We start from the raw sequence: 25,878 nt of genomic DNA, 5'->3' as shown, positions 1-25,878 counted from the left end.
TTAAAATTTCTCAATGAATTTAAAAGTTAAACATTCCCAGGCTTATACTTCCTGTAGATTTTGTTAGTTGAGGCTTATTCTCCATAGATAAGTTCTTATCAAACTGTCCGTCTTGATTGATTGTTTTTAAGGTGGTTTATATATCACTGGATTTGTACATATCTGAAAGCAGTCTTGTAATTGGCACATTCCCAATGGTTTTTTTAAAAAACACTTCTTCTATTGTAGAGGGACTAATTGAACGTAAAGCTGGCAAAAGCAATAAGAGTTTTCCAAAACGGCAGGGTTGTGTGGGGTACCTAGAATACAAAATGACAAAGAATGTTACTGAGGTGTCATACGTTTCTCCAAACAGCAAAATCACTTACCTTAATGAGCAACAAAACCAAAATTAAGCAAATTGTAGGGTTTGGTTCTGGCTGGGTGAAATCCTATTTGCCTTCTCATAAAAGTAGATATGTTGACTTTAATGGGAATGCTGACATGAGTGAGGTAAGCAGGCTTTGGGCCACTGTTTCCACATTTGTTGTTTGGCCATTTTGTTTGATCTCTCAGATGAATAACTTATAGAAGGCCAAACTCTGCCCTGACTTACACCTCAAACAATAACCTTGAATTGGGTGTAACTCAGAAGAATTTGGCCCATGTTAAATAAACTGGGTTTATTGGATTGGAAATTCAATCTACCCAGTATGCTGCAGATGTTTGAGTGCAGTGTCACTTTTAATAATTGACATTTTGAATACAAAATTCTGAGTGAGAAGCAACATTTCATTCCCCCTGAAAATATACATCTATAAAAGGCTATTTTCCATCCTTGTTAGCCACAGAATTCTTCCCAACTTTTAAAGATGAAAACAATATGGGCCTGATTCTGATCTTGCTGGTGCTGATTTTTCACCAGTGTAACTCTGCTGACTTTGGAGGTATTACTCTGGATTTTGCACTGCTGTAAGTAAAAGGAGAATCAGGACCACTATCAGAAACATTTGGAACCCGATTCTCTGATCTTCTATCACTTTCACTAATGTAAATCAGGAGTCACCTCACTGAAATCAAAGGACTTGCACTCAGGTAAAACTAGAATGAGAGCAAAATCAGGCCTCTTTCTTCACATGTCACATAATAAAAATACAGGATGAAATCCTGACTCTGAAGTCAATGGAGTTTTCTCATTGACTTCAATGGGGCTAGGCTTTCACCTACAAAATTTCCAACATTTTTATGAAAATATGTCAACATACAATGGAAACTTCTAAGACATTCCAAGGCTATTGCATAGACAAAAGAGAATATCCTCATATGATGGGTCCTAGCTCCATCAAACACTGCCAACAATATTTTTTGCATGTCCACCTTTCCAGAAAAGTAGCAAAGACTTTGATATGCCTAAAACTTGTGGAGGGGAATTATGCTGTTCCTAATTGCTGCCTTTATTTAGACTGCAAGATTTATTTACAGTGTATAGTCATTCACTGCTTTTTACCCTTGTGGTGCAGAACTCAGCATTCCATTCTTGCACAAATACCAGTGGAAAAGTACTATCTATCTAGTCTGTAGTACATATTGCTTTAGCATCTCTGCTGACAGGCAGCCTCTTGGTTCCACTGCTCTGTGCCTTATGTTTACCTCAGACATGGATCACTCCAGAACCATGAGACTGTAGATCCTCAGTTCATGCCTGTTCTCACAACCCATTTGTTGGTTCTCACAAGGCAGTATTCTCCTCTCACACCAGTGTAAATCACTGATGTAAATAGTTATACTGGTGTAAAACTGTAAGTTAGAGGACTTCCAGAGTGCTTACCACTGGGAAAGCTGAGTTTGGAAAGAGGACCCTGTCATGTAAAGCAGCCGCTTCCTGGCTTCTTCTCCCACTAGCTGGCCATGTAACCCTACCTCCCATTGAGCTCCAATGGCACACTATTCATGTGAAGGGGCTTCAATGGGGGTGGGAAGAGCATGCCACACAGCTGCTGCTTTTTTGTTTTTTAGTATGTACTGGACAGAACTGGCTGGTATTTTTGTTTGCTCACATCTGCAGTGAAGGATTCTATCTATAGTCTAAACCAATGACATCAAAGATTTCTGCCAGTGAACATCGTTTTTAAAAGAAGGCAATTTTTTAAATGTCCTTAGATTTGCAAAATAAATGCAGTTGGTGGTGGAACTTCAGTATAGGTTATAGCTAGGCTTGGCAGAATTCATTTTTTCCCCTACAATTTCATTGATTATATTAATGTTTGTTTGTAAGCATTTTTTATTTTAATATACTTAAATTTTCACAGTTGCACGGAATTCTGGGAGCTGAGGTCAACATACAAAGTAAACATCCCTAAGTCAAACTTTGATAAGTTCTCAAGCAGCATTGTTCTTACTTTTGCCTATGTGTAAATGTTGATTATTATCAATGGAAATATTTTTTCATCGGTTTGTGTGTGTACAGTGAAATGGATATTTACCGATATTGATTAAAAACCTAATCCTTTCAAGGCTAGTTACAGCAGTATTTGGTGCTGATGCGGGGGGTGTTTCCCCTAGGAGTACATTGTCATCCGGCTTCACACATGTAACTCTCAGATCACTGAATTACATTCTCTACTGGAGATTTTATTTTATTCTATATAGGTTCTTATACCATGCTCATCACCATAGTATTTGTGTGTGTTAAGCAATATGACTAATGTCTGTCATGGTATGTGTGTGTTCTCTCATCTTCTCACTGGGGAGAAGTGTGTGCAATGGAGTATTTTGTTTTGGATTTTGTATTTAAATGTTACATAACATATACACACACAGACATGTTGCTATGTGTTTGTTAGAGAAGGCAAAGTCAAAGAAATGTGCCTAGCGCATGGAGCGGAAGGTGATGAGATTTGTGATGGTCCTTAGTTTTTGGGAAAGTTCGTATGACGGTCTTGGGTTGGCCTGCGAGAAAGCCCTGTCTCCCACACAGGCAGGCTTTACCCTTATTGTACAGAGTTCCATTGTGCCAAAGGACAAAAGTTGTTGGTGGAAGTTGTAGCCTATAAAATGGGTTAGGTCAAGAAATAAAGAGAAATTAGGCTTTGGCTTTAATTAGGCTAAGTATAGAGGAGTATAGGAAATTGAGTTTGTTAGTGTGAGTAAAAGTTGGACAGTAAGATGGGAAAATTGAAGTTAGCAAGGACGTGACCTAGGGTTATATTGTGCTATGTTTTGGTTAGAACTGGTTTTGGAATGGTTTTTAATTAGCATTTTTGAGAATTAGGAATGTTTTACTAAAATGCTATGAACATTGTTAGTATGGAAAGAACATTGGTGCAAATGTTAATTTAAGTAATGTGTAATGTGAAGAACCTATGTAGAGGTGAAGGAAATGTGACTAAGGTAATGGATAGGTTTAATGTTAATTAGTATTATCCTGGGTTATATAAGTAATAGCCTTTTAAATTGGATGATGCTCCAGCTAACGCCAAAAGGATACTATTAGGTTATAAGATAAGGCTGTACTTTATCTGTTTGTCAGTGGACTGATCGTCTATTGATACACCATTCTATCTTTGAATGCGAGTATAATTGTAGTATTGTGTAAATGGTAATTGTATGCCTGTTTGCTTAACTAATCATTTTTCTCTTTTAAAAAAGTTTGGTCCTATAATTCAAAGTGTCATCTAGAGTCCTCTGCTAAATTAAATTTTCTAAGTGACCTTGAGGCTTGAACCTGAAAACTAAGTTTGGTTTATTATATTCTTAGCTTTACTGATTTAACATTAATTGACAACATTTAAAATTCAAGGTTACAAATGTGGGAGGAGACCCAGGTTGATAGCAATGAGTCTAAGTGTTGTCCCTTTTCAGAATACTCATTTAAGAAGAGGCAGTTTGGTGATATTGAGGGAAGTACATCTGATCTATGACGCTAGACAGAATCTAGCTAAAAAGTTCAATTAATATTTCAAGCTGACATTTTGGAAGGGACAGATGAGGGTAGGTGACAAAAGAATGGGTCAATGGAGATGCACAGACTGGAGGTTAGACCTTTTTTTTTTTTTTGGTGCACCTCCATGTCCACGATGGAACCCTGAGGATTCCCCCTTCTCCCCCACCGTTGTGCTTCTACTCAAGTTCCCCCTGCTCCAGGACCTTGCATTACAGCCAATTTATTTCTAGCTAAGGACTGGACAACATGCCTTTCAGAGCTCATCACCCATAGCTCCTGAAATGACTGAAGGAGTCACTATTGAATGAGATGCAAAGCACACCCTTCCTCTGTCTCCTTTCTTCCCCACCCAATTGCCTAGTGAGTTGCTTTGGCAGTAGTCCTCCTAACCCTTGTGGTTCAGGGCTGGAGGATAGTTTTAAAAAGTATTCAAAGCATGGTGCTCTAAAGTGTGGTCACATTAAGACAACTGCTCACATAGTGAGAATAACAGAGGTTTTCTGCATAATACATTTCACACATTCCCGGTTTCACCCTTGTTAGTTTCACCAGGTGGCGACTACAGCTTTTATAGTTGGTATAAAAGGTTTCTGTATCTCATGTTTTATACTGAACAAGATTGAAATGAAGTTTTCCATATAAACTATTATTCTCATCATCCTGATTAAGATGACACTGAGCTAGGAGTCACAAGATCTGAGTGTTTCTATTTCCAGCTCTGCCATGACTCACACTATGGTCTTGGACAAGTCACTGCCTCCATTTCCTTATCTGAAAAATGGGAATAATACAATAAAAGATTTTGAGATTCTAAAATTTAAAGCACTGTATGTGATGTTTGTTGCTATTAAATACAGTAAAAGACATGCAAAATCTCCAGTTTTCTGAATGTATTATGTTCCTTTTTAGGTATCACATACCATGAAAAACTCCTTTTTTTCATTTTCCCACTTATTTGAATACATTCCATGTTCCCCATTCCATTTGGATAACCCAAGTTCTACTATAGGCATACAGTCACTGTGAAGATGGTATGAAATCCTGGCTCCACTGAACTCAATGGACGTTTGCCATTGATTTCACTGAGGTCAGGATTTCACCCAGAGTGTTTGAAAAAAGTATTCAAAGAAAATATTGATCACCTGGTGTGGATGTAACTGTTCAGAGTGAGCTGAGCTTCATCCTGAAGAGCTGCAATGGCGGCAGCATTTCGAAAACTTCTCAGTTCAGAACCACTGTGTGTAGGTACTGGAAAGCAGATCAGTAACTAGTCAGGTGGACTCTTAAGAAGGTCAAAATATTTAAGATTTAATGTAGAAATAAAAATGCATTTTTAAACATTTAATTTTTAATATTTAAAGTGTAACACTGCCTATCAGAATTCAACAGCAGAAAACCAATTAGCTGATTTTATCACATCTGTTTTAAAATGACAGTATAGACTTTGAAGTAGCTAACCAGCGAAATGGCTAGTTATCGAAAAACAAGAGATTATTTCTGCTTACCAGCTTTAAAAGTGACAATGCATTTGAGACAGGCAAATTCAGTAGCATCTAGCCGAAGTTGTCTAAATCTAGCCACAACCTCCTGTAAAGCCTGTATTTCTGAAATAATTTTATTCAGCTTCTGAGAATCTGTATTGTCACCATTCATGCCTAGAATAGAAACATATGAAAAAATATTTTTTATTAAGGCATTAATGTATATCGATTTCTGACACAATCCTCTATCGATATCTATTCAATTGTCACTCTTAGATATCCGATTCCATGTAAACTGACTATATTGTATGAAAGTTAATATAAAATCTTCTCTTGGATGATAACAAACACAGTAATTTGCATTTAAATGACAATGCAAGCAGTCATGAATACAACAAAACAACATTATTTGCATTTAAATATAGATTTATAAATGACAGGTATGCTCTATTGTTCAGCGGGAATTTGTTATTCTTTACATGTTGTTCTTTTTTCAGTAATGTATTTTTATGGTAATTTCTATAACAAAGTCATTAAATTGTGCAATTCTTACCAGATACAGCCAGTAGAGTGTTAGCATCAACTGGAATGGCCCATTGTGCTATTCCTAGAACAAACAGTTCTCTCCAAGCATCTTCCAAAAGCATCAGCTGCCATACAATAGATGTACAATATAACATGGTGTATAATTTATAGATTATAAACATTTTCAATATGTAAATTTCTGTTACTTTAAAAACTGCTTTAAGTGTCCGCCTTTGTATTTCCCCTGTGAATATTTTAGCTCTTCCTTATCTTTTTGATGAGGTGTATATGGATAAGAATATCCCTGGAAGAAATATTACTAGTATTAATTATTTGTATTACTGGAGAACCTAGAGTCCCCACTCTCACTCATGGCCCATTGTGCTAGGTGCTGTGCAAACATAAAGAGGGAGAGAGACAGTCCCTGCCCCAAAGAGCTTACACTCTTCATAAATATCTACTCATATTTTTCAAAAGCAGGCTTGCTCAATAAGTGCTCTCTTCTCCTCCTCAGTGTCAATAGACATGTGTATTGAGAGCAGAATGGTTGCCGGATAGTTGTTTTAATAATTTCTGTACTATTAGACTTTTTTACCCTGAAAACATGTGGTTTGTGAAATGAGTGGATTACTAGGTGGTGGCCTGAACTGGCACCTTTGGATAGTGTCCATTCAAAGCATTACTACACAATGACAGGCATCCTCTTCTTTACATTTAATCCACTGTTGGTTAAACAAATCTATGGTCGGTTAAAAGACAATATCAAGGTATATTAAAATCTTATGCTTTCCTACTTTTGCTGAAAAGAGCCCTTGAAAGCTGGACACAGAAATCTGGTTACTTTAGAGTAAGTCACAAATCCAAACTCTAGAATGTCACTTAACTTTAGGGAAGTTCGAATCTGGGTCCAAACATCTTGGATTGTCCCTCTTCAACAAGGGATGAACCCCAACTCCACAGCCAAACACCTGTGGAGGTTGGGGCCTCTCTGATTTGGATCCAGATATTGCAGCCAGTGCTATTGTTTGCTCTCCATAATCTTTCCACCCTAATTTGTTTTTGTAGATTTTTTTTTTCTTGTGAGGGCTGAGTAGCGAACTCTGTGCCCACTTCCCTTTTCTGTTTTCATTGAGGCAATCCCATTGATTTGATTTAAGTACAAATACACTGGTAGGCATGAGAGGAAAATTAGGGTCTTTAGGATTTACAGTGACAAAGCCAGCAAAGAATAATTTAAGTGCACATGTGACACTTTGGCTTAGCCCACCTCCTTTGCATGGACATAGAGGGGCCCTATATCCAGCTGAATCTCATCAGTTCCATGGCATGGTTTGAGGGGCACACCACAGAGAGCACACACAGTTGGGACTCGATGCCTCTTTGTGGTCCACAACAAGGTGGAGGTGACTTTGTGAGCAGAGCAGGACTAGGCTCAGGAAGGATTGGCTGGTGGCCCTATGATTATGATGATACATTACCCAAAACCCCTACAAAGAAGGGAGACATTACATAAGGGCCTGTGGCTGCTACTGTCACCCTAAGACTTCAGGAGCAGTTGCAAAGAAGTTTTACTGATGTTATGCAGTTGGCAGGAAAAGAGAAGGGGTCCCATTCTCAAGACTCAGGATAACACACACTTAGACTTATAGTGTTGGTCAAAGATTTTGCTGAGAAAACACTACATGGATTTTGGAAACGTAGAGTATACTGGGAACAAGGGAAGAATACATTTTGGAACTGTTGAGTATAATGTCTCTTTATAAAACAGAATCCTTTCAATAGAATTTTGTTATTCTTACACATCTGAATTTTAAGAGATGCATTTCAGTTGCACTGAAATCATCCAATAATTGGAAATTTCTTATCTAAGTTCTAATTTTTAATACCCAGTGTTTTAAGCCATATTGTTTTAATTAGATTCAGAGAGAGCTCTCCCAGAGTCAAGTCATTACAGTGCTACTAGAGAGACAAGGTGGGTGAGCAGTGCTTAATTTGTACTGAAAGAGATGCCGGGGCTCAAGCAATTTTTTTACATTCATAACTGATGCTGCAAGCCCAGAGGTGCCAGGGCTATGACCTGCCAAGCCTAGAGGTGCCAGGGCTCAGCCCTGGCACAAATTAAGCACTGTGGATGAGGTAATATCTTTTACTTGACCTAAAAAGGTATTACCTCACTCACTTTGTCCCTTTAATATCCTGGGACCAACATGGCCACACCACCACTGCATTCCAGAACTATGACCATCATGACATCAGTTACCTTTCTGTACCATCTATTTAGACTTTGCAGAGCTTTTATTCAACTCTAATAAAGAAATTGTGACTGAAATGTAAATGTGTCTCTCTGCACATAATATGGGTTTTAATTAATTGCATTGGCTTTTATAGTAACAAACTGCCCAGTGATATGAAATTATCTGAAGTACCATATCCATCTCAGGTTTCTGGTGAGAGAAACAGAACTTACATTACACTGAAGACTACTAACCAGCCATTCCTTGTGCCTTATAGAGAACTGATATTTCATTTAGATATGCGGGTTTCTATGTGGTATAAATAAACTGATTCTTAAGTATTAATTGGCTTTTGTAAAACTTTTTGTGACTTGTTCATGCAGACAGCAATGAACAATGATTCCTAGATTTATATCAACAAGATGCAGTTAAAGTCAGAAGACTTTAGAAATTAAAGGAACTTTCTCCTCCAACACCACTAAGGCTCTCCTCATTCCTATTAATGTCTTTAAAGCCTCCAGTTGGAATAGCTCATGCTGACCGTAGTGAGGGTTTATAAATGGCCTTCATTCCTCAAAGGAACTAGAAAATCCCAGGTTTTCTAAAGAACCTACTTCTGTTTCAGAATCAGGCACTATCGATAAGGATAACCTGCTATTGATTGCTTGTGTTTTGTCAACAGATGGGGTTCCACATTTTTCAAGACAGAAAAGTGACAGTTGTAGAATTGTAATGTTTTAATTTTTCTAGAGGTGCCCAAAACAAAAGCAGATCCTAGGAAAAGATTTAGACTCTTCAGTTGAATGTCAAAAGACACGCAGAGGAAATGCAGACATTTTTATCTGTGCTACAATCAAATGAAATTGAACAGTAGTACTACTGTAAGGATCATCTGTCTGATTCTCTAACAGTGGAATAAGGCTATTAAAACAAGAGTTATTTCCTTTGAGATTCTCCTGAATGTGAAAGGAAGCTGAGGAATCATGCTAGAGAGAGGTTCAACCCATAGTTCCATATCTGAACCTCTCGGAAATTTGGATCCTGCTCTAAACTTTACAACTCAGTCCCATCTTTACAACCTGGAGGGAAGAATGGTGAAGTTGATGTTGTTTGAACTTTAAAACAGATTCAACTGACGTTACAATTCACTAACGCTTGCCTTTCATTTCAAATGTAAGCTATGTTGCTGGATCATTTAAGATGACCAGATAAACAGATTTTTGTGAGGAGTTTAATGGGAAACGTTCAATGATATGGAATGTGCATTAGCCATTTCTACTGTATTGATGGGCCTCTCTCTTGAAAGATGTAGATGTTTCCTCCTTCCCACTCTCTTCACCCCATTCTTCCTGGGGGGATGATCTCTTGGGAATTTTTACATGTTAGACCAAATTGAGCCCTGGCCTAGGTGGATGCAACTGCTGTTGATGTGAATAGTCCATGGCTGAATTTGGTTGTTGTGGCATTATGACAGAGATTGTTTTCTTTGAAATGGAAGTAGTTTTCAAAGCAAAACCATTTCCCATGATGTCTGTGTAATAAAGTACACTTTAGGTCCGATTCTGCAGCTCCTTCATAAGCCTGATCCAGCTTCCCGATCCACAGGAGTAACTGATGAACTGGGCCCACTCCCATTATCTTCCTGTCAGTTGTTCCCTGTTGACTGTTAAGCCTTTGGCTTATGCCAGCTCTGCTGCCTCTTTAAGATCCCTCTCATCCAGTGGTCCTGAATATATATACCTAGGATGACCAGATGTCCCGGTTTTATAGGGACAGTCCCAATATTTGGGACTTTATCTTATATAATTGCCTATTACCCTCCACCCCCGTCCCGATTTTTCACACTTGCTATCTGGTCACTTTATAGATACCTGATTTGCTGGTGACAATACATAGAGGGAGGTGAATGAGGCCCCACATATCTAACCTCACAAAAGGGCTCTCAAAATCTGGGACTGGCTCTAGAAAAAGGACCTTTCAGTTTGTCTAAGCAAATGTCTTTTTGTGCTACATGTGACAACTATTTAGGTAGAAAACTCTATTGTCATCCTCAAAATCTTTTTCTGCTCACCATATGCATTTGTTTATGTACTTACACTAACATACCACAGACTAATACAATTAGTTGTAATATTTAAGATATGACTTTTTTCTTTCTAGTTATTGTATTGCAAAATTAAACACACTGATATCAAAATATTAGATACATTTTTGTGGTTAGGGCTTTGTGTAGTTTTTTCCTTTTATTATTGTCTGATTACTTTTCAGAACTAATGCATTATATTAAATAAATTAAGTCATTACAAAATTGCTTTAGTTATTATGGTTCACTCACAAATCACTTGAGGCAAAGGCAAGTTGTCACAGAGCAAAACAAGACAAATTAAGGAGGATTTTAATTAGGAGGGAAAAAAAGAGTAGGCTGAATTCTGCTCTAAGTCAGATCAGTGTAAATGTGGAATAACTTCATTCAAGTCAGTGTGACACAGAGACCCATTTGGCCAGTGTACGCTAGTAAGATTAAATGGTAAAAATGTTTACTGAAAGTGCACTTTTCATCCAGAGAGTTCAAAGCACTTTACAAGGGAGAATAAATACCAGTATACTCAGTTTGCAATTGGAGAAACTGAGGCAGACAGTGATTAAATGACTTGCAAAAGTTCAGACAGAATGTGAAGGGAAGAGCCAGGAATAGATCTTGGCGGTGAACTTTTAGGCCTATTGAAGTCAGTGCGAGCTTTGCCATTGACTTCACTGGGGCCAGGATTTCATCCCTGGTCTCCTGACTTCCAGCCTGGTGTTCTGCAACATGCTGCCTCTCATAATATTTGTCTTATAGCAACATCTATTTCCTGATTTTTGTGGAAATATTTCCTATCTGAGTTTCACTATAAAATATCCTTTTCAGACTGATGAAAATTGCTGTTAAAACAATATATTATTTTAGAGATGGGCCAGATCAAAAACTACAGGGGCCAATACCTTTGGGGAGTGAAAAATCTGATCTAGATCTGAATTTTGTGAACCATCTTTAATATGGTTGTGAGGCTAAGGACAATTACTCATTATATAAGTCTTACCTGATCTTGTAACGACAGAGTGGAAAAGGCTGGAACGCTCTTGGCCCATTTGATACTCATAAAGAGAAGCCTGGCGGCAGATTCACAAACAGATTCAGTGGCCACTTCATAGAGGTACATAGGTGTACCATTGACTTCGTGTGGATACTAATATAAAAAGTAAAACAAGGAATAATAATAAAAAGTGACTGAGATACCTGTAGAGTTTAAGGTTGGAAGGAACCACCAGATCATCTTTTCTGACCTCTTGTTTATCCCAGGCCACCACTCATGCACTAAACCCAGCAACTAACATGAGACCAAAATATCACAGCCTCCAGAAGACTAGACTATTATGTGCCACGGGCAGAGAATAGGAGGGACTGAGATGCCTGAAGCCCCTGCAAGGGTAGGGAAATGATTAAGTGAGATATTCCCAGATAATCCTGGCAAATGACCCACATGCACATGTTGCAGAGGAAGGTAACCCACCCCTCCCAAGATCACTGCCAGTCTAACCTTCTCAGCTTATAAAAATTCCTTCCTAACCCAGCATATGGTAACCCATTAGACTTTGAGCATGTGACCAAGAACCAACCCCCTGAGCATGTGAGCAAGAACTAGTCAGCCAAGAACCTTAGAGAGAGAATGCTCTTTGCCACTTCTGAGTCCTGATCCACCCGTCAATATCCCATCTCCAGCCATAAGCATCTCTGATGCTTCAGAGGAAGGAGATAAAAACAAAAAATAAAATAAACTACAAAACTAAACCACCCAAACAAACAACTGTATAAATTGGGGCAAGGGCAAGGGAGAATCCTCTGCAGGTGGCAGGCTGAAACCCTGAAACATGAGCTTTCAGGGACATAAACATAAAACAAAAACTAGGAGTGAGACCGCTGGCTGCTAAGCCCTGCCCTCTTTATTCACCTCAGATATGCCTGCACTTCACTAGTCATTCCTGTATATAGATAACTGAAGCAATCGCATCCTGCATCCACTGAAATTAATAGCAAAACTTCCGTTGGCTTCTGTGGGTCCTTTATAAAGCAGGTTATTTGCTATGCTATCCGTGGGGATGAATGGGATCATATAAGCATAAGATCACAGTATGGTGGACATAAATTCTAACAATATTAAAAATGTAGCTTGATTCTAGGTCCCTGTCTCACCACTTTATTCAGCGTTCTCTGCTTTCTAGAGCAGATATATAGATTATATATAATTTTTTGAATCAGTATTTTATATTGTTACCCTTAATTCACACCCAGATTCAGCAGTCTATTCCTATTCCTCAAAGCACATGCTTAGCCTTAGTCAGATGCTTAAGTCCCATTGAATTCAATTGGATTTAAACGTGCTTAAGTGGTTTGCAGAAAGCACAGAGTAAAATGAATTTTCTTTCTAAATAATTTCTGGTTTAATATTTTTGAATTTACATTTAAAAAAATAGAAATATGATTGTTACAAGCAAGTGGGTTTCACCAAGCAATAGACCAGGTTGATTTACAACAATTTTTATGTAATTTGTTACTGTAAATACAAATGTGCTTATGAATATTTTGGAAAGGAGGGCATGAAAATATTTAAGTTATCAATTTAAATAACTCATAGATAAACCTCATCCACAAAGTTTATGACAGCAATTTCCTATGCTGCTTATTAAATGTCAAAGTCCAGAAATAAAAATATAAATTACTAGATATTTGGATAGGCTGCGATAATTTGCTCAGTACATTACAGTGCATTATGGGCTCAATCATTACGGATCTGGGCCTTTTATTGTCCAGAAAGTCGATGATTCTCCAATCTTGGGTTATTTTCATAATACTGTGTCCATGATTGAAACATGTAGGTTGGCGGGTAGTCTGCAGGTGGCAGTGTCTATGAACTGTTCCACTGTATGTAGGTCTTTCCAGGGAATGCATATGTATACATACACTATAACAGCTCACAAATGGTGTGTGCTTCTGTCTAAAATGGATTGGTGTGTATTTATCTCCATATAGCAAGAATGATTTTAACTTACAGACAATCAGTCTTTTATTCGCCACCAAAATAGTTTTTTAAGTATTGAGGGGGCCAATCATAAAGTTCTTATTCAAACAAAATTCTCCTTAAAATCAACAGGAGCATTTGCACTTCATAGTAGCAGGTCTGGATTTGTATTCTACTATAGAAATGACTGGATCTCACACAAACACACCCTCTGGAGACACTTAACCCCAGCTCTAAATCAAGACTTGCCAACCCCTGATTTCAGGTTCTAATATTTTGGCCATAATCTCTGAACACTCTCACAGATTAGAACACAGAAAGCAACTCTGACCTTTGGAGTTGGTTGTGCCAGGCCCACCAACGTCTGCCGCTCGGGGGTCGTAGATACAGCAGCCAGCTCTAGATTGTGGGGTTCCAGCTGCGTGACAGCAGTAAAGAAGGCCGGAGCAGGTAAAGCTGCTGAGGGAAAGTGAGGTGTAGCTCCATTTTCTTCCTTGTGTCCTCTGAAATACAGCGCGACTTGCTTCCTTATTGTGGATGTTCTTGGACCTCTTTCGTGTTGCACAGCTGGGAATAAAGGGCTCATTGAGTGAATGTATTACCCAATTGCGGTCTGATCCCAAAGCCCATTGAAATCAATGGAAAGACTCCCACTAACTGCAAAGGACTTTGGAACAGGGCTTCACTGACTTACTATACTTCATTGTCCTCGGTTATTTAATGGTGCATGCAGAATTAAGTGCCTGATATTGCATACCATATCATTACTTTCAGTGCCTAATATTAGATGGTTGGCCTTAAAATGCAGCATGAACCTCCAGATTTTTTCCCAAAAACCAATTAAAATAGTTATCTGAAAGTTTGTCTGGATTTCATTTATAGATGGAGTAGTCATCTCTTCAGCATGACAATATTATTCATTTAGTGGCAATAGGCATTTTATAGCCCTGATTTTCTTTTCCTGCGACATCTAGTTTAGGATTGTTGTGAGGTTCTCTGTGGGTTGCGTGGTAAGTAGTTACTGGGTCATATTATGTTGAGGAGCAAATCAGTAGGATGCGAAAGTTCTGTTTTACTAGGTCACGATATTCCACAACTTTGATTGTGCTATTCCCCAGGAAGTGTCTGAAATACAGGTTCAGTTTTGTAATCTGAACTCAGCGATGCATTAGCCTTGCCTAAATTTTGTTGCCTGGGATTTTATGGGATAGCTCTAGTGAATCTGCAAGGAAATATTTGCCTGTCCCATCAGCAATAGGTTTGCCAATTTTGGCTGCATGTGTTCCTGGAGGTTTCATCACATGACATAATATTTAATTAAAGATTAATTTTTAATTGCTGGAGGCTCCAGGGCCATCCTGGAGGGTTGGCAACTCTAGTCAGCAGTGACAACACAATACTTTCCAGACTAACTCTGGCAGGCACTAGAACCCGTCCAACAGAAAAAAACAAAAACAAACAAAAAAACACCAAAAATTAAACAAGTTTAATTCAGAATTATAATAGGAAATGGTCAAGACTCGATAAGAGTTTCAACCTAATGAGTCACTTGGAGTGTTTGCCTGATTAAACTCTGCTGCTGGTCTCCATAGGATCGGAATCGAATTCAAGTTGAGAAGATTTATGTCAATAACTGTGGCAAGTGCATCAGGAAATCTCGCTATCTCGGCATCTTCAACGTACGGTCACGTGCTAATAAAACAAGTATGAAATCCTGACCCCATCGAGGTTAAGCGGAGCTTTGCCCGGGACTTCCCGGGAGCCAGGATTTCACTTTCCTTGTTTCGGACCGAAATGTGTTAAAAGATGTGTTGGGCACTAGAAGACAGTAGACGGTTGCACACGAGTATATTGAATGAATGCCAAGCCAGGCTGACTGCTGGTGAATTATCAATTGAAAAAATCTTTATTGTTTCGGGCTACTGTTTCCTCCACAAAGACGTTTGTGGCTCATCATATTGTTTATTGTATAGGGAAATTTTACAGCTCACAGTTTGCGGACCTGTGAGAGGCCGCGCGGCTTCCAAGTGACGACTTTAATTGAGAGTTTAAGTGATTCTTAATTCTATTATTTATAGTTGCATCTCAGAAAAGCTAAGGTGAAGGGCTCATTTTAACAGCAAGGGTCTTCATTCTCTGAATAAAGCAATGGATTCCTGTCTCCACTGATGGCAGTGGCAAAACTCCCCTCGCCTTCAATAAGCTGAAGGATTCACCCACTGCCTACACTTCGTTCAATTGTTATAGAACGACCTTTGTTATTATTAATTATTATTATTTATTATTATTTTATCTGATTGAGACATTAAAACAAGGGACTGGATTGTGTCTAACCTGATCAAAGCTTAGGGGTGTGGAATAACTGGGTCATTATTACTCGGAGCGATATGACACTTCTGTTCCCTGCACAAAAATCCTGCAGCTCCTTACCAAACGGTGAATCTGGACACTGTGGGTCAAATCCATCCCTGGCATAGCTCCGCTAACTCGAATGGATCCACGCCAAGGGCTGGATTTGGCTGAAATACATTAATTGGTGGTTTCATTGCACTTGTTTCACTATGTTAGTTGCTTTTGTCACCAACGCAAACAATTTGCCCGGCACTGGCTTTGGGTCTGTTGTACATAGTTAAATAACAGACTGTTCCGATGGGAAGGAATCGGCTCCGATAGGGTGCATGGGCGGGGTGGGGGCAGGAGGGCTAAAGGCAGTGGCGGTGTTGTTTTGGGTCAGGCTGGAAGCGTCGGTGCCGGGGCTGGGCGTTAATTGCTCATTGGCAGGAAGGGGTCATTGAGCTGAGCCTGGGACGGTGGAAGGGAAGGGGGAATTTTGCCGACAGGTGGAGGGCAGCTGGGAGGAAATATTACGGGCCATGGGTTCCAGGTAGTTGCATTACGGTGCGTTTTTTCCATACATGCGACGCCTGGTTCATACTACTCAGCCAAAAGGAGAAGGGTAAAAGGATGTGCAAATACCGTCTTTGTTCATGTTGACTTCCAAGCATTTCTTCAGTCGACACGCCCTGCATTGATTCCTGTGTGTTTTATCCACGGGGCAACCTCCCTAAAACAGAGAAACTCCTTTCGTTAAGAGATGGGCTTGCACAAGGTATGGGGTAGGAAACTGATGAGCGAACGGCGGGGCAGCTAAGAACCTGCTCAGTGATCACAACATTAGGGAGTACTCTCCCTCCCCCCCCACCCTTAGCACGTGGCTTGTGCCCTTTCTGCTTGTGGTCCTCCTAGGAAGGATTTGTGAACGGAGCGATGTATGGTGCCAACGATTTTCCAAGCGGAACAGCAGCCCGAAACCAGTGGGGAGTTCTGCTTTTAACCGCATGCCACCGTATGGCCCTGTGTATTTACACTGCATAACCTTCCCTGGGTCACCTGTGTGCACGGTCCTTACTTGGGCGAAACGCCCAGCGACGCCAAATAGGAGTTTGGCCTGAGCAAGCAGCTCAGACTTGGACCCTTGGTCAGCGCAGTCTGTACTTGGAGAGGACAGGGCTAGCTAGGAGGTAGACTCGTTCGGGTTTGCAGGATTTATTCGCTTCAGAAAGGAGTTACTTCTACAGAAACAGACAAATGAACAGGAGACTGTACATGTGCCGAAGCGTCCCGGTGAGGAACGGAAGAAAGGGCTCGTTAGGCGGGTGTGAGTCCATGAATCCGATTTAATCACAGAGGGGTTCCTTCCTGGGGGACTATATCGAGGCTTATACTGGTGTGCATGTAGGGTGCAACGAGGCGTAAGGGACCAAATCCTGTTGGCCTCATTCCTGGAGGCAGCCCCGGTGAAATCAATAAAGCAGAATCTGGTCTCAGTCACGTAGAGGGAAAACCGGAGTCACTCTACAGTGACTCCAAATGGAGTTACCAAAGATTTCCATCGGTGTAAGTAAGATTAGCATCTGACTCGATGGGGCTACTGGAGTGAGTAAAACGAACAGGATTTGGCCCCTAACAAATGAGTGGGCAGGTGGTTATGGACAAATCTATTTCAGCACCTTAGACAGCTCCCCACCCCTAGAGGCTCCAGCTGCGCCCCGGAATAACATAGCTCCCCAGGCCTGCAGGTGCAGCAGGAGCCCCTGTCCGAAGAGGAGTAGTATAGACTCAGAGACAAGCACAGTCCCAGAAAGTCACGTGCAGCCATCGGCTCAGTAAGCCGGAAATATTCAGCCACAGAGTCAAAATTCAGCCGATACTGAAGTAGCGGACATGGAGACCTTAAGAAGATGGGGCAAGACGGAGGTGGGTGGATTTTGTAAATAAATGTAAATGTTGGTGACAGATTTCAGAATTCTAAAAAAAGGTCCTGAACCAGACACAATGTGTGTCTGTCTGTCTGTCTGTGTCTGTGTTTATACTCTAGCATCGGCTATGTTCATTTAGCCCCGGAGCCTCAGATAACTTGACTTATGCAAGCAAAAGCTAATGGTCATTTTTTCAGTCTGCCCCTTATCCTGTGGTACTAACTCCAGATACCATGTGTGGTTATACTGCCGTACCCTCACGCCTCCGGTGCCCTGTGAGACATGACAATGAAGGAAACCCCCTTCTCAGAGAGGTGGGGGCCTGGTATAAATTGTTGGTGTTAATTGTTCAGAAACAATTTGGCTGTAACTCTGCAGTTCTGACTTGCGGTGTGAGCTGGAAACCAGTTCGCACCTGCCGAGACCCTGTAGAATTTACATTTTTCGTCGGTCAATGGAAACTCGCCTTTCACAGAAGTAAGGTTGCAAAGCGAAACTTATTCCGGACTCCTATGGGGGTTTCCATCTCCCACTGCAGTAGAGCGCGAAATACCCATAGACTTCAGTTACTTAGGTTCGGCCCCGGATAGACGCTCTCTCTTCTCTAGCTCTTCAAAGTGCACTCAAACAAAGGAGCTTCCCACCTAAAACACCTTCCGACACCATCCACTGAACAGAAGCAGAGGACACCTAAGGCAATATTGATATGAGGAAGGATGACTGGTAGCTGCTTCGGAAAAATCGATTTACTCTCCCTGCACGGTTCTGTTGTAGAAGTAGAAAGCTGATACTATCGGATCAATTTATTTCAATATTCTCTTTGCCATCCGCCTTTTGACTTGACAGCCTTTCCCCTTTTTACTGTTACATATTAGCCGATCTTTAAATGTGTGAGGGTGAGTGGAGGTACCACAAGTTACACAGCACCCTTGTGGATGCACTATATAGTTGTATGTTGATTCACTGCTGTCCTTCCTCTGGCACAGTTCACAGTGAAATCGGTGGGAATTCGCCTGAGACAGGACTGCAGGATCGTGTTTATAAACACACACAGGAGACAAGGAGCACGGTGTAAAGTGAAAATTATTGTCCGCAGTGAGTGAACAGTTCAAATACTCCGGAAAGGGGAAACCTCGATTCATTTTCCTAGCGCTAATCCTTCAAGTATGATAGTAAATGCCGTCAGATTATTTTCCACCACTCCTTATTCTATTTACCACACAGGCAATTAACCCTCTACTTGAATCTACTAATTGCCTTTATTATCATATATTTGCAGCGTTGGTGTAGCCTTTTGGTCCCAGGAAATTAAAGATCACAAGGTGGGTGAGGTCATATCTTTTATCAGGCCAACTTCTGTTGGTGAAAAAGACAAACTTTGGAGCTGCACTGTTCTGAAGAACTCTGCGGAGCTTGAAAGCGTATCTCTTGCACTAACAGAAGTCGGTCCAGTAAAAGATACTACTTCACCCGCCTTGTCTCTTTTATTATAATAGGCATTTATTAGATAGTCGGTGGGAGCTGCACTTTTTACTGTCCTAAGTTTCATAGTGACCTGGAAAAGAAACTCTAGCGAGAGAAGCTTGTTCAAAAACTTTGTGCAAACGTCTTTTCCAGTGAGATGGGCGGGCGCAGGGGAGGGGGAGTTTTGTTTTCAAGAAATCTTCCCTGTAACTATGGTATTGGCTTGGCTTGAACTCATCAGCTCCTCCATTCACCCCCCTCCCTCTCCATAACTGCGCTTTTATTTTAATGAAGGGCTAGCGGTAGGGGAGACAGAAATCAAAAGCTGGGGGGTTGATTGTTCTCCGACTTGGTTATGTTTTAATAGCAAAGTTTATGTCAGAACATTGTCTTAAAATATTTGCGAGTCTCTGCCCTCTCTTCTGCTTCAATAAGCTCGGTAGGAGTACGCAGAGTGGGTCTGACCTGCACCGTGATGTAGCGAGGACAAACAGAACCTGTAGCAAGAGAAGGCCACACCAATTTATGTCACTGTCGTTACGGTAAATTGGTTTATCGTTTGAATCTATTTTGTCTCTGTGCTGCTGAACGGAGTAGTTATGTACCTAGACACTTCCACATATGTGCACAACCAGAGAGTAATCTGAACACCTGGAGACTGGGGATTGGCCCTGGAAAACTGCCCAACCTAATGCTAATATACATTGTGTTAATTGACACATAACAATTTACTCTAATTTTGAAATCCTCTTGCTTTGAGAGGAAAGATCTGACCTGTGGAAGCAGATTCTTGGTCCATGAAATCCGTTATCCTACCTCAATCCAATACCTAATGCTTCAGAGACCGTTCAGTGGTCAGTATATCTGGCGAAACTCCTCCACAATGCAGTGGATGGGGAAGGCATTTCTTCCTGACCACCGCACGTCCTGAAGCATGAACTCTGATTTTTGATTTGCTGTTTAAATCCCCCCAGGAAGTTGTCTCCTATTCCATTATAATACGTGTCCGGAAGAAGCTTGCATTAAACATCCTGCTAAAATGTGAATATCCTTAAAACGTTTAGCAAACATTCCGAGCTGCTTAAATCTATTACAGACAAAATCTAGTATCTCTCCCCGCTCCCATTTCCAGAATGTATTAGGCTGCGATGACATCCAGTTGGCAGGAAGCATATTAGATTTTGATCCATATTTCGGCATGACAGAGGGGAAGTCTGGAGCGACAGTACAATAAATAACTCTTTGGAAGCGGAAGGGGAATGAGCCGGTGCTGTCACTATTACCTGATTTCCAGATTTGCAGACGTACGTCCTGTTCCTCCTGATGCTTCGTTTGAAAAATCCTGAGCATCCATCGCAAGCGTAAACCCCATAGTGCTTGCCGGAGCTGCGGTCCCCACACACTTTACAAGGGATGTCTAATATACGACCTGAAAAAGCAGAGGCAGAGGGAGCGGGGGGAGAGGGAGAGAGAGAACTAAGCAATCTGACCTCTGAAGGGATTAGCACCAGAGCTGCGATAAAAGCAAATAATGAAGTGATTTTATAGGCAACCTTCTTTTCCTTGAGCAAGTGTCAGTTTTCTACAATGAGAATTATTCATGCACCGCTACATTTATTTGAATCTTCTATAATCGCCAAGACCCATTTTTGCAACGAAACATTACAGCAGCAGCAATAGCAAAAACCTTCCTGCTAGGAGAGAAAAGTTTTTGCTGGATCCGTAGTGTTCTTCAAATAGGGAGAAAGCTACGTTCCGTGGGTAGGGAGTGGAGAGAACCAAGTCGCAAAAATAGCTTCCAGTTGGGTTTGTTCCCGCCATTAACTTGGATGTGTTTCCCATTACCCTAACATTTAAGCAAAACTTTCTGCATTAACTGTGGGAAAGTGCAGTTTATGTACTGCCAAACATATTTGAAATGTCTGGTTTGTTTCTTTCTATCTATCAGTCTGAATTATGTTTACTTTTCAGCGACTTTTACTGTAATTGCAAATGCACTGAGTCACATAAAATTTATAGAGCTTATTAAACCCCATTTCAATGAACGCACCACAAAACCGAGCAGCTCTTTTCTTTTCTTTTCGTTAGCATCCGTTCAAACAGTCTCCTTCCCCTCAACCCCCCGAAGTAACTCAAGCTAAAGGTGCAGCTCTCTCACAAAACCTGGGTATGAAAAACCTGGCCGATTTGGTTTATAGCAATTCGCTTTGCTTTGAATTAGCTCAGTAAGAGTGTCTTAAGTGTGGTGGGGGGTTGGGGTGGAAGAGGGATGGGGGAGGGGGTTGGGAGCTGGATTCAGAGAAGTCTCTCCTGCTCCCTAGAGAATTTAGGAGCCCAGGATGCTTTCAGACATGTTTATCCGGAGGCTCTGAAACAATGCCTCCTGATAGACACTAGGGACATTAGATAAAGTGTTAACTTAATGATTTTCCCCATTGAAACTCGTTTGACTGCCTCCAATCAGCACAAGCTGCCAGCTTCTCCCCTAAATGAAACTCGACAGCTGCTATATACAACACTGCTAGAGGAATGGGGATTAGGTTAGGGACTGGGGAAGGGAGGGGGCTGAGGAGGGAGGGTAGAGGGGTTAAAGAATAGAAAACTTTTACGCAGTTAATAACAAGTCCAGCTAGGAAAGCCACCCCCCCCCCCCGCACCTCTCCCCCAAAGCCTGTAACGTAAATTGTGCCTCTGCATCTGCAGGTAGGAGGAGGGTTTGGGGACAAGGAATGATTTCTGGAATTGTGTAATTACAAGCCCTCCTTGCCACCTGCCTATTGGGTCACCAGTGACCCGTCAAAAAGAGTAGCCTGGGAATTCGGATATCACATAATGCCAACAGGGGCGAGCACTCGGCTACCCCCACCGCCTTCAGCTTCAGCATCCACCGATAGATTTACACACATACACATACACACACACACACTGAAGAAAAGAGTGAAATTATACATGCATCTGTGCCATCTCCTTGTATGTAATGCCACCGCCAAACGAAATGCAGAGTTCACAGGCACTTTGGAGTTTGATTTTAGCTATGCAAATCACAGACTTTCTTCCCCCTGGCTGGAGCTTGCAGATAAATCGTTGCTTCCCGCTCCAAATAAACCCGAACTTTGTTTTCAACCACAGCAAGGCAGTGAACCAGTGAAATTAAGGAGTGCGGTTATTCTCTTTTTTGAAAATAAGTAATTCTTATCGGGTAGCAGTATATGTATAACATTAGAGAGGGACTTTTATTTGGTGTGAAAGGTAGTTTCACTACGGTGCGGTTTCTATTTTGTATTTTATTTCACCAGATCTAGAGAAGATAAAATAATATTTTAACTCCTCTAGACCTAGCGCTAATAAAATAATGCTAGATTCAGCATTTGCCGCTGTAAATTATAAAAAAAGGCGTATGGTGATGCAAATTGCAGCCAGATGTATAGTTATTCACGTAAAATATAATTCTATCCGTCAATTTCCCCACCCTCCATTCAAGACCTAACTAAACTTTCTTCTCCCAGTCCCAACTGTGTCCGTCTCATCTGATCACTTTTGCAATTATTCTGACTCTCCTCCGACTAATCAACATCTTTAGTGGGTGTGAGCCCCTCAGACTATTGTAGACGTGGCTGTTGTTATGAGAAAATTCATGAAAGAAAGAAAAAAAATAGCGAGCGAGAGAGAAATGTTAACCTGACACGGGGTCATGAGATAACTGATTCCTCCTGTTTAAAAGAGCCCCCTTTTGAGGAAGCAGAGCTTGGTCTCAGAAGTCCAGCTTTAAGAAAATTGAATTTTGTTGATCTGGGAAACCGTTTTTAACATCCCTCGACAGGGGGTCCTTTGCAGCTTTTTGTGTGTCATAATTGCTTAAAGATATATGGCAGCTTCGATTACTGTAATTACCATCAGAGGCTGTTGAAAGAAGTTAGTCTGGGTTTGAGGGACTGCGGGATGGGGTCTTGTTGCCACCCAGGCAGAGATCACGTTTGACATAACTATACACTCACTGGAGGGGAAGTAGAGCAAGATCCACACTGCAGACTCAGGCAAAGAAGAAAAGCCACCGCAAAAACAAAAACAACAAACAAAACAACCCCCCCCCCCCAAACAAACCTCGTGCCTGCAGCTCCCTGGTCTATTCTGTCACCACAGTCTGAGCCTGCCTCAGGTCTTCAGCCGCAGACCGCAGTCCTGTAGCCGCTCCAGCGGACGGTAACACCCATCCCTCCGGGGACACTTAGCAGATTTCTCTCTAGCTCTCTATCTCTCCCGAGCTCTCTAAATTATAACTTGTCCCTTGGATAAAATCTTATAAATTAGACCAACTGGAAAAAAGGGCCAAGAAACCGCGTGGACGCCTGTCAAACCTTTAACCACATCTGTAACAATATTATGGTTGGTTTCCTGAAACCATGGGATGCTCTCCTCCGCTCTTTTCCTTCTTTACCAACAACCACCATCGTGTGCGTTTATAGGACAAGCCATCCGTTCCCCATGCAATGGTCCCGCGCTTCACGAAGCGAATCAAGGCCACAGAAATAGCCCTAGATTTTAATCAAAATGTAGTTTGCTTCCCTGTTCCCCAAAACGGAGAGAGGAAACAGAACATCTGGCCCGATTTTGGGAAAGGAGCTGGTGGGAAGAGATGAAGCTGGGAACAAATCTATTTCAAACGGCCATCAGTGCCGCCAGCTCTCGCTGGAGGAAAGCTCCAGTAAGTAAGAAGCTTTATTTGAATGGGCTCCAGGGAACATCAGAGCCAGAAGTCAAAGCGCTATTGATTTCATGGTGTCAGAAATGAGAAAAGTAATGTGAAAAGCACAGAACGCTGGGGCAGCCGGTCCAGAACTAAGCTTCTAGATGCGTTGGGTTTTCCCTCCCTCAAAATGTTTTCTGTCCCTTCAAACATATTTAGGGACAAGGGGCTTTTTTTCCTGCATCCCTCTCCCTGTTTTATTTTATCCTTATCTTTAAACAAATATGCCAGGAAACTATTTAATTTGCTGCTTTCGCTCCCGCATCCTTTGCTACCCAGTTCCCCATGGATGTGGACTTCAGCGGGAGTTTTGGGTGCGCCAGAAATGCAAGATCAAGTCCTTACATCTTCATTTTTTTTTGGCTCGGCTTTTGTTAGTGACAAATCAAGTTTCTTAGGGAGAAAAAAAAGCCTTAATTTATCCGTAGGAAAATACTTAACGCAACTCCCTGTACATAGAAATCAACTTCACCCGCTCGCTTTTCCAAAAGAAACCCCTACATTTAAGCAACAATGGCAAAACTCCGAACAAGAATAGCCAGGCAGCTAGCAAAAACAGCGGCTTCTCCCTGGATGGATTCAAACCTCCAAGGGACAAAGGAGAATTCGGAGGCAAAATAATAAATGCTAGAGGCAAAGATAAGCATCATGTGTGAGTTAGATGTACATGCGGGAGTGTGAAGGTAGCAGTTATGTACTTATTGTCACAAACTCACGTGTACACTCACTTCTCAGACTCCTATTTAAATTGCACCACACCACCATGATCCTGCTCTACTCAGTGCTATTAAATAGCAAGGCATATAAATGTCCAGTCAGTCACTTGTCACACATTAAATTGGATTGCGTATTTTTTTCTTTTGTTACTGACTTCATCCATATTATAAACTCCAAAAGTGCCAGTTGGGATTAGACCGATTGAGCCGCTCTTCGCAAAAGCGGTTAGTCATACTTTACATTCCCCAGTTATGAGGTATACGGATTTAGGATTAAGGGAAATGTGACTTTTAAGTTGTTTCTGCTTTCCTCTTTGCAGGATTATTTGGTATGACTGGAAATGGTGTGCAAAGTATTGCATTTAAATCCTCTTTCAACAGAGTTGCTTATGCGATTCGATGTAATTTAATGATCTGAGTTTTAAACCCCTTTTTCAAAATAAAAATATTGTCCTGCAGAAACAGGTTGAGTGAATACCATGAGAGAAGCAGCACGTTTCAGCTCTTTAATGCTGTTTTAAAACCAAACACGGCCCCCCCCCCACAAAATCACGCAGACCTCCACACAAATGCTCACCTCCAAGTGGAATATAACTATCTCGCCGCACGTATAACTGCATGTCAGACATGCTCGACATCAAAAGTGGAGCAAAATTTCATTAGAGAGCAGTACGATCAAAACAAGCTGTTGGAAATGACAAACCCAGCATTTTTCGAGAACTTGTCCTAAACTCCCCAAATCCCATCTGGGGCCTGACTGTGTATTAACTGCCGCTACAGATGGAAATAGAACATGCTTTTGCAAAACACCCAGGCTGGGCAGTTCTTCTAAAGGCAGTTAGCAACCTGCACCACATATTACCCACTTGTTGATCCTGCCGGTTTGCTCATGCTCGAATCCCTTTGGAAATCGCTAACTCTGGCTAAAGTCTTGCTGCTTTGGGGAGATCTCTGTTCTCCCCTTTCTTGGTTTTCTCTCTCAGTGACAGGTGTTTCCCAAGCAGTCAGAAGTCCTTGCCCGTTGGGAATCGACACATCCTCGCGTCTCTTCCTAGCTCTGGTAGCTTCTTGAGAAGGTTTCTTGAGACAGAGACAAGTTTGCTGCGGTTTGTTGGTGCTGCAAGAAAATCCTTCCCGGAGCCGAGGAGAACCCAAATGGTTTAGACGGGGGCTCGCTATTATTGTCCTAGAAGAAAAATAATACCAGCAGCAATGAAAGGAGAAGGTAGGATGTGTGAGCTGGATTCTGTGCTGAGTGCCTCAGTGCAGCTAGGAGAGATCACAGCCTGGAAAATATGGGGGGGGGGGGAAGAAGCGTCAGAGGAGGCAGTCTCTGGCTCTCACAAAGTGAATGGCACAAAAAGGAAAAGGTTTCCAGAAGTTCATTACACTGGATGACTTTGTGCTTTGAGCTCCAGACTGAAGCCCCTGTAATATCCCCCGAGAAGCTCTGACAGGCAGCAGCAGGGAGGGGAA

The 25,878-nt window shown here is 41.3% G+C and overlaps 1 protein-coding gene across 1 annotated transcript; it reads right to left on the bottom strand.

The window, feature by feature from the left end:
* On the bottom strand, positions 1–25,878 carry NR2E1 (nuclear receptor subfamily 2 group E member 1). Its single transcript, XM_032781679.2, has 9 exons — positions 25,269–25,878; positions 20,226–20,371; positions 16,196–16,283; positions 13,551–13,786; positions 11,243–11,389; positions 5,957–6,053; positions 5,428–5,577; positions 5,065–5,170; positions 1–299 (listed from the first exon to the last, which is right to left on the bottom strand). The coding sequence occupies exons 1-9, from the start codon at positions 25,291–25,293 to the stop codon at positions 137–139; spliced, it is 1,158 nt and encodes a 385-aa protein (XP_032637570.1). The 5' UTR covers positions 25,294–25,878; the 3' UTR covers positions 1–136.

This window comes from Chelonoidis abingdonii, chromosome 3 (genome assembly GCF_003597395.2).
Source record: "Chelonoidis abingdonii isolate Lonesome George chromosome 3, CheloAbing_2.0, whole genome shotgun sequence".
Classification (NCBI taxonomy): Eukaryota; Metazoa; Chordata; order Testudines; family Testudinidae; genus Chelonoidis; species Chelonoidis abingdonii.
The sequence above is the reverse complement of the archived record's forward strand: the minus strand, read 5'-3'. Positions and strand labels throughout refer to the sequence as shown.